Raw genomic sequence first — 17,411 nt, 5'->3', positions numbered from 1 at the left:
TGGTATGTTGAACCTTTGAGAGATGTACCTTCTCTTGTATTTGTAAAAATGCTATATTTTTGCACAAAGAATGTATAAGACATAAATTAAGAAATTAGAGGTCAAAAATATTCTGACTCCTATAAAATATACTCAAAGAGCATGTTAAAGATTGATTTTTTTTAAAATCTAATTTCTAAAAATAGGTCTCCAATCACATGCTTTACATTGGGATGAAGAAGCATCAAATAAGTTGAAGAAAATGCTAAATTATAGAGGAGTGCATAATAAGTTTAAGTTAAATATCCACATCCAAATCTATATGGAAGTTGAGAGCCTTGGAATGCATTCTTAAAAAAAACAATTTATTTTTGCAATTCCTTGTCCAACTCAATTCAATAAATTTAATCTCATTTAATTCCTTCTTACAAGATTGTATAAATGACATAACTAAATCTATCAAAATACAAAAGTCTGATATATGGAACATTCATTTATATCATTTTTCAAAATTATAGAAAACAATTCAAGCATAAATCAAGTAACAATAAGACCTCAACATGAATTTTCTAAGCAAATGATGTAGAACATGGTTGAAAATACATTAGAACATAGAGAAAATGATTTTAGTCAAATGAACAATAGAATCACTCTGAATGGCACTAAAATTGATTTTACACCTGACCAACTTTCTTAGTGAGATATCCAATTTTAGTGTATCACAACACTCCATTTTCTGGCTGCAAAATTAGAAACAAGACAATAGCTACATGTGTTGTACATTATTAATATTAATTTAAGTGTCATATATATATCCCGCCAAACAGTGCCAAACAGTGCGTGCATCGATTCTCGATGCCGATTAATGTGGTCCCAACAATTGCTTGCCATGCAACCTTATTGTGGTTACATGCTCAATGACAATAATTCATGGCTAATCTCCTACTATTTGATCCTGCAGCGGATCTCAAAAGGACCGTACCCATCCGCCCGAACTCCGTTCGTGCCAGTACTGCAGAGTGTGGCCAGGAAACGCAAGACACCTGAAGCGCGCATTGAAAAATGCTGCATGCTGTTTCACACTCAATGATTTTCCCCAAAAAATTCATCAAACTGCACCAGAGAAACCTTTACCCACAACATTAGTCCATCCAAAATGCACATGCAAACAATTATCCGCCGTTTCATAACTGCTTTCCAACTGAGCAGAATGACTATGTTTTCATGGTTTTCTACGAAGACAAATCTACTGACATCTAATATGTTCCGCAATTGGTATCTAGGACACATAAAGAAGGCAGACTCTAATTATCTAGCTGCTGCCCTCGCACTCAAGGTTGTATGATAATTTGTACTCCTTTGTTTTCTGTAAGAAGTATACACATCGTCGTATTGAGTGACCTCATTTGGATCAGCGCTGGCTCCCAAACCAAGGCGACCTGAACTTGTCATGCCAGGTCGATGCTCTAGGCTTCCGTCTTGCATGGTGCCGACTTCTGAATCGATCTGCATACTGTTAGGAGGAGGGATGCGAGCACCTCCTTCCCTGCCAATATCTTCGTCGCCTTCATCATCATGGTTCTTGGCATCATTCACAGCCACTTGTCCTTCTAATGGATCAACCTCTCCTATCTCCTTGAAGAACTTTGTCACCCTCTCAAGAATATAAGAATCTGAGGCTGTGGAGGGAGGAATAACGGTGGGAATATCAAGAGGACTCAAAGGAGAATATGGAACGCCACTTCCAATCTGCATCTTCCGTACCATCCCTGGAATCAGTCCCGGTGGAAATAGTGGATAGGGAGTTTGGTCCGTTGGGCGGACTGGAGTTGGTAATGCTGCAAGTGGTGGCGTTTGAATTGGTACAGGAGACGGCAGGGGAGCTAAAAAAGGTGGTCCAGCTAGTGCAGGATATAGAGAAGGCACTGGAGACGCTATGTATTGTTGAGCAGGGTTCGACGAATTAAATTGAACACCTGCTCCGTAAAATTGAGGAGCTCCTGGAAATGATGACGACTGCGGTTGCTCTGTTTGTTGTGGTGGTGCATTGGATGACGGTTGCGAGGCTTGATCTGACTGCCACTGACTTCCATACTGAAATGGTACTGCTCAGGGTAAAACAAACAGCAAGAGATGGTAAACCACCACCAAGAAGAGGAAGTTAGACAGCGTTCACATAATTTGGCAGCTGCAGTCAGGTATAAGATACGAACAAGCAAGACATGTATGACATAGAAGGCTGACCATACTTGTACATCCATCTAGCTAGCTGTGTCTAAAGCCAATATTCAACACTTACACGAACAGAACAAATATGAAACAGAAACATGTGAAGGATGCTTACCAGCTGAGGAAGGTTTCATTGTAGGTACCTCTGGGGGTGGAGGTCCAGCTACCATCTCACCTTCCAAAGTATTAATAGTATCCATATCATAGACCTCCTTGGCACCCCAAAATTGCAGGATCTTCTGTAAGCGATCTTGATTCATGGCCATGTCTTTTGGATTGTGATAGATGGCGGCCAACATACCCCCCAAAGCAGGCTTGAAGGCGAGAGCTTCGGGATCAAATTCCTTCAAATTTGTGCGGTGCTGTAGACTGCATACATAGGCCAGAACTTGAAGTATTAGTATTTTCACCCGCCGTACCACTACTGCTACTGCGTTAAGTGACCTTCTCACTACGAACTATCACTAATAAGTGAGAAACCAGGAATATCCGAGAAGACATTCTTTGATGACGCTACTTCACAAAGTGGAAACACATAACTTGCTGCATGTTCATATCAAGTGAATTTTAAAAAGCAGTGCAAAGGAATGGGACCAGTGTAGAATCGGATGTTTTGAACCTGCTGAATAGGATTTCATTCGCAAGATAAATGATGTGTAACTGTCTCTCCACATCGTCCATTGACAGAACTCGCTCTTTCAACACTTCTACCAACGCTGGCCCGTAAGCAGCCCTCTGCATGAACCACATTTTTGCTCCTTTGATGGATTCTTTTGTACCTGAAAAGCTAGTCAAGCTTGTTAGGCATCTCTAGGAAAAGATATTACTTATCATTAACAAAACATCTTACTAACATTACGATAAATCCAAAATGCATCATCCCATGACTCCTCTCAAAATTAAGCCGTCAAAAAAAGATTGAGTGAACAGCTTAAAGGTTGTCTGTGAGCAAAGATTCGAAAAGTTAACATATTGTAACACAATTGGAATTTTCCAAATCAAATGATCCCTGACATTTAGGATTGAGAAGAAGCACCAGTCTCATATTCCCACTAAGAATAAATCCGATAAATAAGTTGCACAAATCGTTGAATTAGACGCACATCCTACTGTGAACCACGTCTGAGCTTCTCATCTCTAAAAAGTGGTGTCTCTCACTTCTAACATAGGCATGGTGCCATCGAAATAATTGTTGACCACATTTGACAGATTAGAAAAGACGGTGATCACTAAAAGGAGACTATTATGACATAATCGACGAAACCAAAAACAAGTAAAGATAAAAATCTCAACATTCATCCGCCTTTCCCCTTCGGATACGCCAAGTTACACACTTTACATTTCTCGTGATTCAAAGTGCCGAAACTATGGATCCATATTTCACATTGTGATTTTAGGGATGATCGAAATATGATATTGCAGAAACATGTACCTGTCAAGTTGTCCAGTATTCCTTTCATCTGAGATGCAATATCTGCAGGAAGAGGTCCCGAGTGCGGTGCGACGGGAGCTTGCTGATAATTGACTTCTCCGTAGCTCTCATGTTGAAACTGATCATAAAATGGTTGAGAATGATGTTGTTGCTCAATGTACGCAGACGGAAACGCACTAGGAAGAGGCACAGGTGGAGCAGCACTCAAAGCTGGTTTGAGTGAGCTAGCAAGAGCAGGGTTCAAGGGGGAGTTTACACCTGCAAGTCCTGGTCCTGGTCCTGGTGCAAGAGACGTGCTTTGGGTGGCGTTAAAACCAGCCAATGTGGGGTTGTACGAAGGAACCGTAGCCGGAAGTGGATTGCCTTGAACAGGATTCAGAGTTTGCCAAAGTTTATATCTATAGTAATCGTGGCCCTCGGCACCAAACAAGAAAGAATACAGAGGATTTTCCTTTTGCTTGTCCTTCATCAATGCTTCAAACTGCGGCCCATTCTTACATGCATATTCTACGAGTTTGTCAATACGTTTCTGCAGATCGTTGTCCGCTGGAGGTTGAACCGGAGCAGGAGGTGGCTCCCAAGGGTTAAAGAAACCTGCTGCTAACCCTAATCCAGGTCCCTGAGGCGGAACCGCAGCAGGAGGAACTGCCACAGACCTAGCTGGACCAGCTGGATATGGATACTGAGGTGCATGGTAAGGAAAAGGAGGAGGAGGGGCATACTGCTGCATTCCATGCATTTGAGCAAGCCCCGCGGGCGGAATCGGAAGAGGAGGCTGCGGCACGTAAGAACGACCATACCCTTGCCCTTGCTCCATTTCCAAAAGCCTCTCACCTACACCACTTTCTCGACGATCCTTAAATTCCCGCACACACTGAACCAGAAATGGTCAAGAACATTCTTCCCGGCCAAACCCCCCGGGGTTGATAAACGCTCAGGAAACACCCTCCAAGTCTGTCTGCACAACAATTCTCACACCTTCCCTACCTCACCTCGAAATCGCTCGTAGTTTCTTGCTCCTTTTAAAAACAGATTCAAGCTTTACGCAACACAAATTTCCATCGTAATAGTAAGGACATCACAACCAGATTAACAAACAAACATTGCTCTGCAATCCTGAATTGCACTTCACAGTTAGTCAAGACGACGGTGAAGTTGACGAAGGCCAGGCACAATGAGACTCGGCGAGCGGCAACAGGGTGCTCTTCTAGTGGCACCCATGCCCATCTCACTATTCTCCGCTTAGGACCCGAGCGTTTCCCTCGTCACGGCTATAGGAAACCCTTTGGTTACACCGTTCACATTAACAAACTATATGACTGAATTCTTATGTTGGTGTGACAATTCAGAGTGTTTGATATTATAGAACGCTAAAATACTTTAAATCCATGATCACAAGATTTGTAAACCCTGAACCCTAAACTTGGTCAATCTTATTATATTCACATTCTGATTTTAAAGTTTGATGTACTTAAATATATTTAAATTGTATATGTATATAGAAGTTAATGATCAGTTAGCAAAAAAACTTCTTATTTTTATGCTCAAAAATTGAAATAACATGTTTATTATTTATTTTTCTTATAAATTATTTCACATATTTGAATAATGCTTTTTTCTAAAAAAATATAAATATAAATAATGTATAAATACAACTGTAGATATTATGTTGAATCTGAGATGAAAAATGCAAGTGGATATCACCCATTTAAATTGAAAATTTTACAATCAATGCTTTAGATCATTCAAAAAAAAACATTCAAAAAAATTTGTTACAATAATCTTAGGTTGTCATATACATATATATATATATATATATATATATAAGCCACACTCTTTTACACAAGTATTTTTTATAGTACCTATTTTTTTTGGAATAAAAAAATATATAATAATTACTAAATAAATAATACTATGAATTTTATTTTTAAATGTTTTAAAATATTTGTAGCTCTTTTAAAATTAATATATTGGGCTTTAGTAGATTTAGTTGCTTTATATTTTGACATAGGAAAAGAGCCAAAAAATACATATTATATTAATGATATATGTGTATCTATTATACAAAACACATTAGGAGGGATATAAATCAATGGAATAAATCATGGAGACAAATTGGTCTTTTGATTGGCTCTCCTAATGAACCTATCTTGAATAAGCTCCAAGCACAATGCAATGGAATAGTCGTTGTTGGAGAGATGAGGTCATTTAGTAATGTACACAATAATGAGGCTTTTTTCCACTGTCTCTCTTAGTGATTACATTATTTACAATATGTTTATAAATTATGGTGTCCCCCTTGCTGCAACTCGAGTCTTACTTGTACTTGGATTTTGAGTTCTATGGGTTTGGGACTTGCACTTTGTCGATTTTCACACAAACGTTGTTTTCCGAGCAACAATCATCTTTATATAAATCTCTATATAAAACATATAATTAAATGATTTAACACGATTTTTGCTATCTTATAGGTAAACTATGGAAATAGTTCATTGAACGAAATAAAATACTTTTTTGCATATTTTTTTATGACAACAACCTGGATTTAACTAATATATATATATATATATATAGAGAGAGAGAGAGAGAGAGAGAGAGAGAGAGAGATATAGAGAGAGAGAAAGAAAGAGAGAGACACATGGTTATTTTTTGTCCTTTCTTCTATTTGGTATTTGTATTAAATTTCTTTGTGCTTAATTTTATTTAAGTAATTGTAGTGCACAATCTATTAGTATTAGAATAAGTTTTATTTTTTTATGCTTTTATTTTATTTTATTCAATAATATTTAAAAAAACTATATTCTAATACTTTGAAGCTGTAATCAAATTCAAATAATAGGGATTTTTTCTATAATTAAAAAAATTGCAATATTAAAAATAATGTGCATTATAAATAATTAAATATTTGTATATGGGACTTGCTTGATAAGAGGACACATAAGGAAATAAGGACAAAGTTTTAACAAATCCATTGTTGTGGCAATGTCTCGGAATACAAAATGCAACAATATTTACAGCATGAACAAAAAATAGTCACGCTTAGTTTTAGCACTATTCACCATGTATTATTGCCTTGTTTATTTTATTACCATTAAAAAAGAAGAATGGTGTACAAAATACCCTTGAAGATCCTCCTGATGTAACCTTAATTTGTCAAAATTATATCAATACCATCTTTGTCATGTTGTTACTTGTGCTCAAACTTTATAATTGAGTTACATTCATTGTGATCTTTATCAAAGAAACCAACATATATTATTTGAATTTTTCATGTGACATTACTTGTCAATGATTTGTTTAGAAATACTATTATTAGTATGTATTGAATATTTTAATTTGAGATTTATCATGAAAATATGTATGTGATTAAACATACTAGTTAAACCAACAATAGATATCCATTTTATTTATTTATTTATTTATTTTTCCTCTAATGAACAATAAATTACTTTAAAAAGCATGGTATCACACCACAAGCATAGTATAGATGCTTTATAAAACATCAACTTGAACTAACCTCCTATAATTTTGTTCCTTAATTATTATTGTGACACAATTAATTCAAAACATCAAGTCGAGCAAACATTAGCCTCTCAACAATGGTAGTTGAGAGGTGCTTCTAAACATATATTATTTCCTACTATTTTGCAAGCTACCACATATAAAATAACAATGCCAATACATAATGAAAACACATGTTATTCAACATACATAAAGAGGTTTTCGACATCAGAGTCATAAATGACAAAATAAATTGTATATATATAACATGAGCAACAATAAATTGTATATATAAATGTTTAGGTTATTGCTTCAAAATTCTGAATGTGCTTCAATAACGTAGAAACACATTGGAAAGACAAACCAAAAACAAGACAAATGTATTGTTTATTGTATATGATTTGCGTTCAATTCAAATGTTCTATATATATATATCAATGATTCAATATTTGAATACAATAGACTTAAGTATATTGTTATTCACTATTTCACACAAGAAAGTCAAATGATCCATTTGTTGAATGAAAAATTCATCAAGAGAATTGATGAAGCACAATAGCTATATATATAATCCATTAAACAAGTATAGATACCATCCATACATTTTTTTTTTCAATCTTCTTCTAAAAGGACTATATATATATATATATATATATATATAGTGTCAAAGGATGTTTTTCCTTTTCTCGAAATGTTTTTTTATAGTTGATATAATAACATGAGTTCTAGATAAAAAGAAACTTTTGTTTTGTTTTTTTTCTTTTCAAAAATATTAAAACCTTAATATTAAATATTTATGTTTTTTAGTTGTTTGTTAAGCTATACATTACAAATGTTATTGTTTATTGCAAGCATATGATTTTCAAAATTTCACAACAAAACTTTTTTTTTTTTTTTTTTTTTTTTTTTTTTAAATATCTTGCAAAGAAAGAATGACTTCAATGACCAGCGTTCCGTGTTTATCACAATGGTAATTATATTTACTACCCATTGCAGTTTTCGTTAAATATCGGTATAAGTTAGGAAATATCTATCCATATTACAGCCATTACATATAAATACATATAAAGAAGATTTCACAAAACGGAATTTCTTCTCTCTATGTGTGTGTGTGTGTGTGTGTGTATATATCTATATATATAAAAAAATACTATTATTATTTTAGGTACAGTATTTGACCTTCAAACATTAACTTACAAAGTAACTCAGAGCACAAAATGAGATTTTTATATTACCAGGAAGGGGGGCGTGTCTCATATTCATAACATGGATGTATCACGGAACTCCCATAAGACGAATGAAAACATTCATCCACACATCGATTCATCAGGATAGATAACGATACTGGTAGCAGGGTTTCATTCGTCCAATCTCGGGCGGCACGGTCATTCAAGACAGGCTGTCCGCCTGAGCTTTGCAGGGACGGGCTTTGTGGAGATGGCGATGGTGCTCTCGTCGTCGTCGTTTTGCTTCAAGAATTCGTTTTCAGTCCCCTCGGAGCGGCCAGATCACTATTGGTATCCACACAGCATTCTAGCCCCTGAAGTTTGCTTGTCCGTGTGCCCGACCTACACTCCTTGCCAGAGAGCATGACATCACTACTCGGAGGGGAATTAAATCGATTCTTTAGCCATGATTGCGGTTCTACTGCAGCATTGGAGCGAGCTGGTTTCTATTAGTTCTAGGGTTTGTGGGAGGGTTTTAGGGTTAGGCGAAAGGTGAAGGGAGAAAGAGGTGTTAGATGGCGAGGATTAGGATCACATTGCAGGTGTAGTGAAGTGGAGGGAGTTCAGGTGCCAGGGTGGCATTGCTGGGGTTTTTTTTCTAGGGAAACGAAGGGGGTCATGTGGAGCTGCAGGTGCACGAAGTTGTGGAGAGTGAATGTAATAAGCGTTTGAGTTGTGGATGCTGCGGGAGTTGACGATGAATGTGCTATGAAAATGGAGTTTGGAGTTGGTTTATGACGTGCTCTTGAGAGCTGAGGAAGCCTTTGAGGGACGAGGAGATTTGGTAGTAAGTTTGGTCCACTTTCTGCAATGGAGCATGACGAGGATGTTGATGATGAGATTCACGGAGCTGTGGACAGTGCCATGGAGGCTAGGTTTGAGAATCTGAGGTTGATTGGCAAAGGTTCCTTCGGGGATGTTTTCAGTGGGTAAGTTGCGTTCAGGTTTCTGTAATTCATGTCTCCTGCATATTATAGTGCACCTCACCTACGAAAGAAATTTGGCTCTTTATACCTCAGCCTTTTTTCTCATTATGAAATAGGAGTGTCTCCCTGCCTCAGCTATGTATCATCGATGGTCTTGACAGTTTATTGTTTCGAGCTGAATTTCTTGGACCGATGTGAACGGGAATTCACGGGATTATTTGTCCTTTTTGAACCTTAAGCTCTTGAAGTGAAATAGCTTTTTCTTGAAATCAGATTGCTCTCGTCCATGAAGTGTCATAACTCTTTCTTGTATTTTTAATCCTCCATTTCGAGACCCTTTCGCTATTGTAACAAGAACAAGCGTTTAGTTACATTAGGCTTTACGCCGAGATTTTTGTCGCGTTTTCAATCCCCTTGACTTCAAAGAAGAGTTTTATGCAATCGAAGTGGTTAAAGTGCTTAAAATGGGCCTCATGATTCCCAAGTTAGTCATTGTGGACATTTTGGTTCTTTTTCGTGAATTTATTTAATTTATATCTCATTCAGTGTTCCTAAAGTCGTTTGGTAAAACGAATCCACTTTGCATTATGTCATTGAATATGCTATGTCGTATGGCATAAATTTGGCGTACTAAGTGTCCATAATTTCATGGAGTACGTGAGCATGCAGGTCTTCAAGTGGGGGGGTAAAATGTACAAGTTAAGTAGGTCTTATTAAAATTACTCCACATTGGACCCTTCGACTTTTTGGAGTGCTTAGTCATAGTTTGAAATGATGGTTGAATTGTTTATCCGCAGATTTGACAAGGAGTTAAACAAAGAAGTAGCAATTAAAGTCATTGACTTGGAGGAAGCGTAAGTGACGTCTTAACTCTGAATTTATTTTCTGTTGCACGTGTCTTTTTCAAATGCTACCTGTGCTAGCCGATTGGTTTGTGAGGTAATTTGGAAAACTATTTCTTTCTCCAAAGAAGAAGGAAATGCGGTTGTCAATGAAGTCTGACTTTTGGTCTATGCTGTGAAATTTTCCTGTTATCAGAGAGGACGAAGTTGAGGATATTCAGAAGGTTGGTTCTCTGTCCTATTACCTAATAGATTTTAGCTCAGGTCTAGACATCATGTCATCCTGATGGGTATTATCTTGTAGTCCGCAAGGGAGTTGCTTTACAGGAAGTGTGTCTCACAGACCCTCAGCACGTGGACTGATAATCGGACGTCTATACTTTCTGCACAGGAAATCTCTGTACTATCACAGTGCCGGTCACCTCACATCACAGAATATTATGGGTCTTACTTGCACGCAACGAAATTATGGATTGTTATGGAATACATGGCAGGTGGTTCTGTATTAGACTTGGTGAGTTTTAATGAATACCTTGAGCTACTTCTGTTGCTTAAAGAGCTTCGCACTTGTTTTTTGTGCAACATTTTTTGAATAACTTCTCTATTGACAACCTTTCACCTGCCTGAATCGTTTCTTAGGTATATAGTCGCAAACTGATCTGATCAGTGTTGACGAGTTGCTGTAGTTTATTTATTTTATTTTTGAATATTTTTACTCCAGACGCATGTTTCAAGGCTTTGTGTTTTGTGGTCTTACAGCTTGAGACCGGACCACCACTCGATGAAGTTTCTATAGCATGCATTTTACGGGAGCTGTTGCTATCACTTGATTACCTACATTCGGAAGGAAAAATCCATCGCGACATTAAAGGTGCATTGTTGTCTTTTGTACGAAGGCTCCCTGAATTATTCAGTGAACTTGTTTCTGGGCTCTATTTTCCTACCACGTGAGTTGGTCGTAGATATTTTATGTTCTAATTTCTCGCTTCGCCAAGTAGTGGTGATGATAGCCTATTTACCAAAAAAATTAGACACTCATGATGCATTATGGGGATGGTTTGTAACAGCTGCCAACATCCTACTTACGGCTAATGGAGATGTTAAGGTAAGTTCGATTTAATAACAGGGTTTTTTTTTCAGAACAAGGCTGCGATTATTCAAACTATGCTCCTGGGTCCCATGAATCCGAGATTTAGAACCCTCTGTTTCTCACACACGTCATTTGTAATACCACACTTTTGTTTCCTTGATTGGATGTGGATGCAGCCTATAGTCTTCTGCAAAGACATGGTAGAGACCTTGGTTAACCCTTGGATCCGTCACATATTTGATGCATGCACTTGTAGCATGTGGTGAAATGAATGGCAGTTCTGATGGGTGATAGTGCAGGTTGCAGACTTTGGAGTTTCCGCCCAGCTGACACGGACTATGTCCAAACGCAAGGTGAGTTGTCTTTACAACTAAATATGCAGTTTCAATCAGCAGATCACCATCCATGTTTATCTGTGCATAAAAAATGGTTACTTGCAGCATTGAAATCGTATCTGTTATTCTACATCTCAGAGTTGGTTATTTGGCATCAGAATGATCCAATCTGATTGGATGGTGGATATGTTCCTCAGACGTTTGTTGGAACTCCATTCTGGATGGCTCCAGAGGTTATACAGAACTCTGGAGATGGCTACGATGAGAAGGTAATTATTTAGGTTGTATCGACCCTTCGCTTAGAGGAGTACCGACTCTTCTTCTTCCTCTTTTTCTTCTTATTCTTGTCAATACTCCTTCAATAGCTGAAAGCAGTGCGTTTTATTGCAGGCAGATATATGGTCATTGGGAATCACTGCCATTGAAATGGCGAAAGGGGAACCACCTTATGCTGATTTACACCCTATGCGGGTGCTCTTTCTAATTCCCAAGAACAATCCCCCACAGGTTAGAGTTACCGGCGTGCAGTGTTATTAGGCTCAACTGCTAATGAGGGACCTAAAGAGTTAGGTATTTGTGTAATGGACTATGTTTATCATTTCATTTACTCCGCTTAGATTGTGGGGCACAAACATCACCCGCCGGCGCTACGCGTGTTTTTTTATCAAGATTTTTGGTTGCTCCTATACACCTAACTGCTGGGAGTTTGGTTGACTAACGTAGAACATGTGCTTCTATCAAGTGCAGCTAGATGATCATTATTCGCGTCCATTCAAAGAGTTCGTATCTTTTTGTCTCAAGAAGAATCCTGCTGAGGTATGTTAACCTTGAGATCTTTAGACTTGAAATGGAGCATCCATCCGATTGTAATCTGGGATGTTGAGTTCTACACACCGTAGAGGAGGTATTTGGATGGAGTTGAAAACTGAGAGGAGATTCTGAGTATATTTTAGCATATTTTAGATAAGTAGGATTCTTACAAAGAATTAGTTTGTCGCAATTGACCTGGTATTGTTTTCATCGAATCTTATAGATACCACCAGCACTTAATGGATGGAAACAATGGATTTAATCGATGGATTGGTGTAATTCGTAAACCTTTGCCTTAGCTCTTCATATTTGCACATATAACATCTATGAGAGAGAATGTAGAAATAATATTACAGTGCATTGCACAGAGGCCAAGCGCGAAGGAGCTTTTGAGGCATCGATTTGTCAAGAATGCCCGGAAGAGTACCAGGCTTCTTGATAGGATAAGGTTAGGGTTGAATGAATGGCGTCTATACATCACTTATTACATTCCTACTTTTAAAAGTTATGCTCCAATCCTCTAACTTGCTCATTTAACTAGTCTCGCCAATCTAGCTGTAACATGTTTTAGACTGAATGTTCCTGCGATGGTGCAGAGAACGGCCGAAATCGCACATTAGCAAGAGCAAAGACGTACCCAGACCAGCTGAAGCTTTTGAGAATGAGAGTAGCAGTAAGGAAATGGGAGCGAAGGGTGATAATGGTGTCTACCCTCCTCTGAGGTGAGCTGACCAGTTCTTGTTTGATCAGTATACTTGAATTACAACATATGGTTTGATAAAAGAATGAATATTCAGTAGTGGTGAGATTTGCACTTGGACTTCCTTTGTGGTTTTGTTTCTCTCGTTAGCGTAAATGATATAATAATATCTTATTTTCTAATTTCTTGAGACTTGTGTGCGTGTCAGCTCTCGGCGCAAGCCTCTCAGAGATGCCAGTTGGGACTTTGGGACTGGCACTATTCACACTACTGGCACTCTTCGAAGCGGCTCGACGAATTTGTATACAGACCAAGATAGGACTGGCGGGAATGAAAATACCGTACTTTCAGGCAGTGAAGCTTTGCCCAGCCTTCTGAGCAAAGCTGAACTTGATTATCAAATTGATGCCGGACTCAGGGATGCCAGTATGGATGGGAATGGGTTTCGTAGGAATAGCTTCGGTATTCAAAGAAAATTAGATACTGAACAGTACTCTCCGAGTGACTATGTAAGTTTTCTCGAAGCGATCCCCAGTACGTAGCTTTTTGGGTCCCCTGACGTAACAATTGCTCGTTGTCCTATTGCACTGAGTTTCGGCATGTCATGTTCTTGAGTCTAGAACATTGATTACTATCACGATATTTTGTTGATGCAGATTAAAGTTTCTTTTCAGCTTTGCATTACTTGAATACATTCAACAGATAAGACTGGCTTGGCATTCGCGGCATACAAATGTTTAAGTCTTTTATTTTCTTGAGTTGATGTGTTGTCTTAAGCTGATTAGCTAACCCAGGGTTTTTTCTATTTATTCGCAGGGGTCCTATGCAAGCGCCAGTGGCACTGTGAAGGCCGCGTCTACCCTAGAACGACCCTCTCTGAAGTCTTTGTCGACCTCCTTGGTAATCTTTTGCTTTTGGTCTTCGCTGGATGCACTCACTGACATGCCATGCCACTCTGGTATCTCTAGTGAGTTCTATATCCGTCTATTTCATTCACCTGAATTGTTTAATGTGGTAATATGAACTAACATCTTCACTTGTAGGCTAACACTGGAGGTAATCGTAATGAAGAGGCCTCTGAAATTTTTGCAAGCGGGACTATAGTACGAAGCAGCACGCCCGACGAGGGGGGCTCTGTTCCAGGAACTCCGAAGGCTAAGCAAGAACCTCGAGAAGACAGTGCAACAAATCTTGCCGAGGTTCTATTTCATCTCATGTCCTGGACTTAAGAAGTTCTTTCTCGATGCCGCTGGTTTTTGACGCGGAATTGTTTTTATCTAAGGAGATACTCGCGTCTTTATCTTATATTTTACATTTTCCAATACCTTTTGGACTTGTGTTTTGTCTGAATATCGTATCATCTTGTCTTTGGTCATTTGTGTCCAGAACAGCACGTTCTAGGTATTTATTTCAACGTAACCTTGCTTTTTTGCAGGCAAAAGCTGCCCTTCAGGCCGGAATGAGAAAAGGAGGGCCAAGGGGCCCTGCGCCTGTGAAATTACGAAAGGAGGCATTGGAGTACGCAAGGTTGGTGCTTCGTTTTCCGTGACTCTGTTTTTGCACCTTGGCAGCAGTTGCTTGAAATGTCTACATACAACCCTTTTATTAGCCTGCAATTCTGTTTCCATTTTCACGCGTATATCTGCGCTAGTTTAAGGCTCACTTTCATGCCTGACCTTCTCAAGTTTTTGGTGCAGTGACCCTCGAGAGACTCCTCGAGAAACCCCTAAAGCAACACCGCGGGCAAGTGCACGGGCTAGTGAGGAGGATGTTGCTCGAGCAGCTGCAGCTGGTGCATCTGCTGCCTTGGCTCTACTTTTAATCCCTGCTCTTAAGGAGGTAATTTCTATGCTCTTTTGTTTTTTACATAGATAGGTGGTGAGTCTGTTTTTATATGGTTGTAGCAAAGTCTACTGTTAATTGTTCACATCAATGAATGCAGACCGCAGCGGAGCAGTCAGAAGGGCCTGCCTTAAGGGCTGCAGCTGATGCAGCCGACGCTTTGATGGATTTGGAGCGGCTGGCGCCAGGTGCTTGTGAAGTTCTCGTTAGCAAACTGTTACGACAATTAGCAAGGTATTTAACGCTGTTAATTGTTTCATGCTTTCGATTTCAGGACGAGTGCTGATCGAGCCTATGTTGATTCATGCCGATGTATCAGTTGTTTCATGAAAATGTTTTTGTCGTGTCTTCAAGCGTTAGTCATCATTGATCTATTATGACCATGTACAGCTTCCTACAGTTTTGTAATGTCGGTGATGTAGGAATTTGTGGTCCACGATTCCTGTAGGCGTAATTTATGTTACTGTGTGAAGAAAATGTTCCTCCGAAGTATTGAGTGTAACGTATTTTCCAGGAAGGACCAAGCTCCCGTGAAAGGTTTGCAGAATCTGGCGCGCCGGCTGCTGTCTTCGTCAGATAATGGCAGTGAAGTTGGGCATATCCCATCTTCACGCGATCAGCCTGGGAATGTCAGACACAGATTTCAGAGGGACAAAACTGATGATTCGGGTTTGAGTCCAGTGGCTTCATTCTTACTTCACAGGTTCGTCTTGTCTCTGGCTTTTGTACCCTTTTCGCTTTTTTTTCTGACACGATGTCCACATCTCAAGACAGCATCCTGCTGCCAATTCTTTTTCCTGGACTTATAGTCGCACATTCTCTTCAGTTTGATTGGGTGTATATGCTTTTGGTTTTGGTATTTTTTTTCACGCTTATTATATTTCTTCGTAACTCTTTATAGGGTTGTAGTTTCTCTCAAGTTCTCGTGGTTTTTTATCCTTTAGTTATCATTGAATTGATATAGTGATAGAATGGCCTAGCGCTGTCAGCAGTAATGTCGTTATAAGATTTCTCCTTGACGAACTCAATTCTAAAGATTTTAGTCGTATAGCATCTTGCCGTTTTGGTATTTCGTTTTGCTTACACAACCGCGTGTTTGTGCAGGTGGCAAAATCAAGTCGCAAAAGACCTTAACGCACGTCGCTAGAATTTCATCTGCAAAGTCTAGTCAAGGTACCATCCGTACCGTGACGGAGGCATACTTTCCTCGGGGTCCACTTGGTACTACCTCAGGGTTTGTTATCTCAGGACTCTACTGCTAGCAAATTTTGCTGTGGTCCTATGTATTTCGTGAGTGTTTGTAAAAAATGTAATTCTAAACTACCAACAACGTTCACAACGATTCATGACATCTCATTTTGGCGTGTCTACAGTGACACGGTTGAAGAATTTGCTTCTATTCATTTCCCCTCGTTGACAAGTCTGCGGGCACTCTTGTGAGATTCACTTAGATATGGATATCCGATGTAAAAGGCTTGGAAGTGGCTCCTTCTCTGTCCTTGTTAGCCACGGCATTTTGATTCTATGAAAATCAAGAGTTATGGTCCAGGAATACTCTTCGCAGTTTGGATGCAGTTGCATATGGGCTCTCGATTAAATGGGATTGACCGAAGTATCGGTGCAACCACAGCAACTGCGTGCCCTCCTGTTTTTTTCCTCCTTTTTTTGTAAGCGGTATTATGAAGTGCACTTTCACTCTACATGTAGCCAGTACCACGGCATTCCAGTGAACTCAAAAAAGGTGATTTTCATGTTCTCACTTGCAGCTATAAAGCACAAGCGGGAGGAATGCAAACAGGACATGCCATGAGCACATGCCTGGATCCATGATCACCAGCGCCCTAAGTGATGCGATGTGTGAGATACCAGACCTCTAAATCCACATGTATATTATGGCCCCAGATACAAAAACCACGTATTTTCAGCACGTGTGTTGCCTTCTCGGTGTGAAAAAGCCCCATAATCTGTCATTCTGCCTCCAGAGCAGTGACTGGACCTCCATACTTACACTGACCCTTTCATGGGACACTTAGCTGGCTTATAGGAGAAGGGAAGCCAGGCCAGGCCGGGCACAAAGAAGCCTAGTACCTGGGGTACTGTTGCTTCTAGGGTTCGGAACTCATGGCTGAACAGAATTGTGTTTTCTGCAATAAAGTTTATGTGCTGCTGCTTTGCATATTGTTGTCCTTGCGCACTTGGATCCATGCTGGGACTCTATGGCCACCGGCCCTCCCCTGTCGTCGTTTCACTAGGCTCTGCTGTACTTGTGGATGAAATTTATTTTTTTGGACTTTTGGCATCGTGGTTCTTCACGAAATTGAAGTTAAAATACTAGTTGAGCTGTCACGATAGTTTTTGATATTAGTGCCTTAACTTGCATTAGAATTGAGATTATGAGATATGATAGTTAGAAGAGTCTAAATTATAAGTTGCACTTTTGCAAGTGATTGATTGTCTTAGAAAGTGAACAAATCAATGAATTAAAGTTTTAGTTTTGAA

At 39.1% G+C, this 17,411-nt stretch overlaps 2 protein-coding genes across 4 annotated transcripts; one reads left to right on the top strand and one right to left on the bottom strand.

Annotated features, from left to right (window-relative positions):
* Positions 1-1,136: 1,136 nt before the first annotated feature.
* Positions 1,137-4,806, bottom strand: LOC112294797 (SUPPRESSOR-OF-WHITE-APRICOT/SURP RNA-binding domain containing protein 1). Its single transcript, XM_024545640.3, has 4 exons — positions 3,641-4,806; positions 2,828-2,987; positions 2,324-2,577; positions 1,137-2,084 (listed from the first exon to the last, which is right to left on the bottom strand). The coding sequence occupies exons 1-4, from the start codon at positions 4,455-4,457 to the stop codon at positions 1,288-1,290; spliced, it is 2,028 nt and encodes a 675-aa protein (XP_024401408.1). The 5' UTR covers positions 4,458-4,806; the 3' UTR covers positions 1,137-1,287.
* Positions 4,807-8,571: 3,765 nt separating this feature from the next.
* Positions 8,572-17,088, top strand: LOC112294760 (uncharacterized). 3 transcript variants are annotated; one of them, XM_024545568.3, is made up of 21 exons: positions 8,572-9,296; positions 10,091-10,147; positions 10,332-10,359; positions 10,527-10,649; positions 10,895-11,006; positions 11,203-11,240; positions 11,525-11,578; positions 11,758-11,829; positions 11,951-12,067; positions 12,308-12,376; positions 12,739-12,818; positions 12,967-13,092; positions 13,279-13,579; positions 13,887-13,970; positions 14,114-14,269; positions 14,506-14,597; positions 14,768-14,909; positions 15,013-15,146; positions 15,427-15,615; positions 16,017-16,085; positions 16,679-17,088. In XM_024545568.3, the coding sequence occupies exons 1-20, from the start codon at positions 9,178-9,180 to the stop codon at positions 16,057-16,059; spliced, it is 2,136 nt and encodes a 711-aa protein (XP_024401336.1). In that variant the 5' UTR covers positions 8,572-9,177; the 3' UTR covers positions 16,060-16,085; positions 16,679-17,088. The 3 variants fall into 3 exon arrangements, with proteins under 3 accessions (XP_024401336.1, XP_024401335.1, XP_024401334.1); XM_024545567.3 differs by having other exon boundaries at positions 16,286-17,088; XM_024545566.3 differs by lacking the exon at positions 16,679-17,088 and having other exon boundaries at positions 16,017-16,254.
* Positions 17,089-17,411: the final 323 nt, after the last annotated feature.

Source organism: Physcomitrium patens, chromosome 17 (assembly GCF_059467195.1).
Source record: "Physcomitrium patens ecotype Gransden chromosome 17, ASM5946719v1, whole genome shotgun sequence".
Lineage (NCBI taxonomy): Eukaryota > Viridiplantae > Streptophyta > Bryopsida > Funariales > Funariaceae > Physcomitrium > Physcomitrium patens.
Note: the sequence above shows the minus strand (reverse complement) of the source record. Positions and strands in the feature narration are given on the sequence as shown.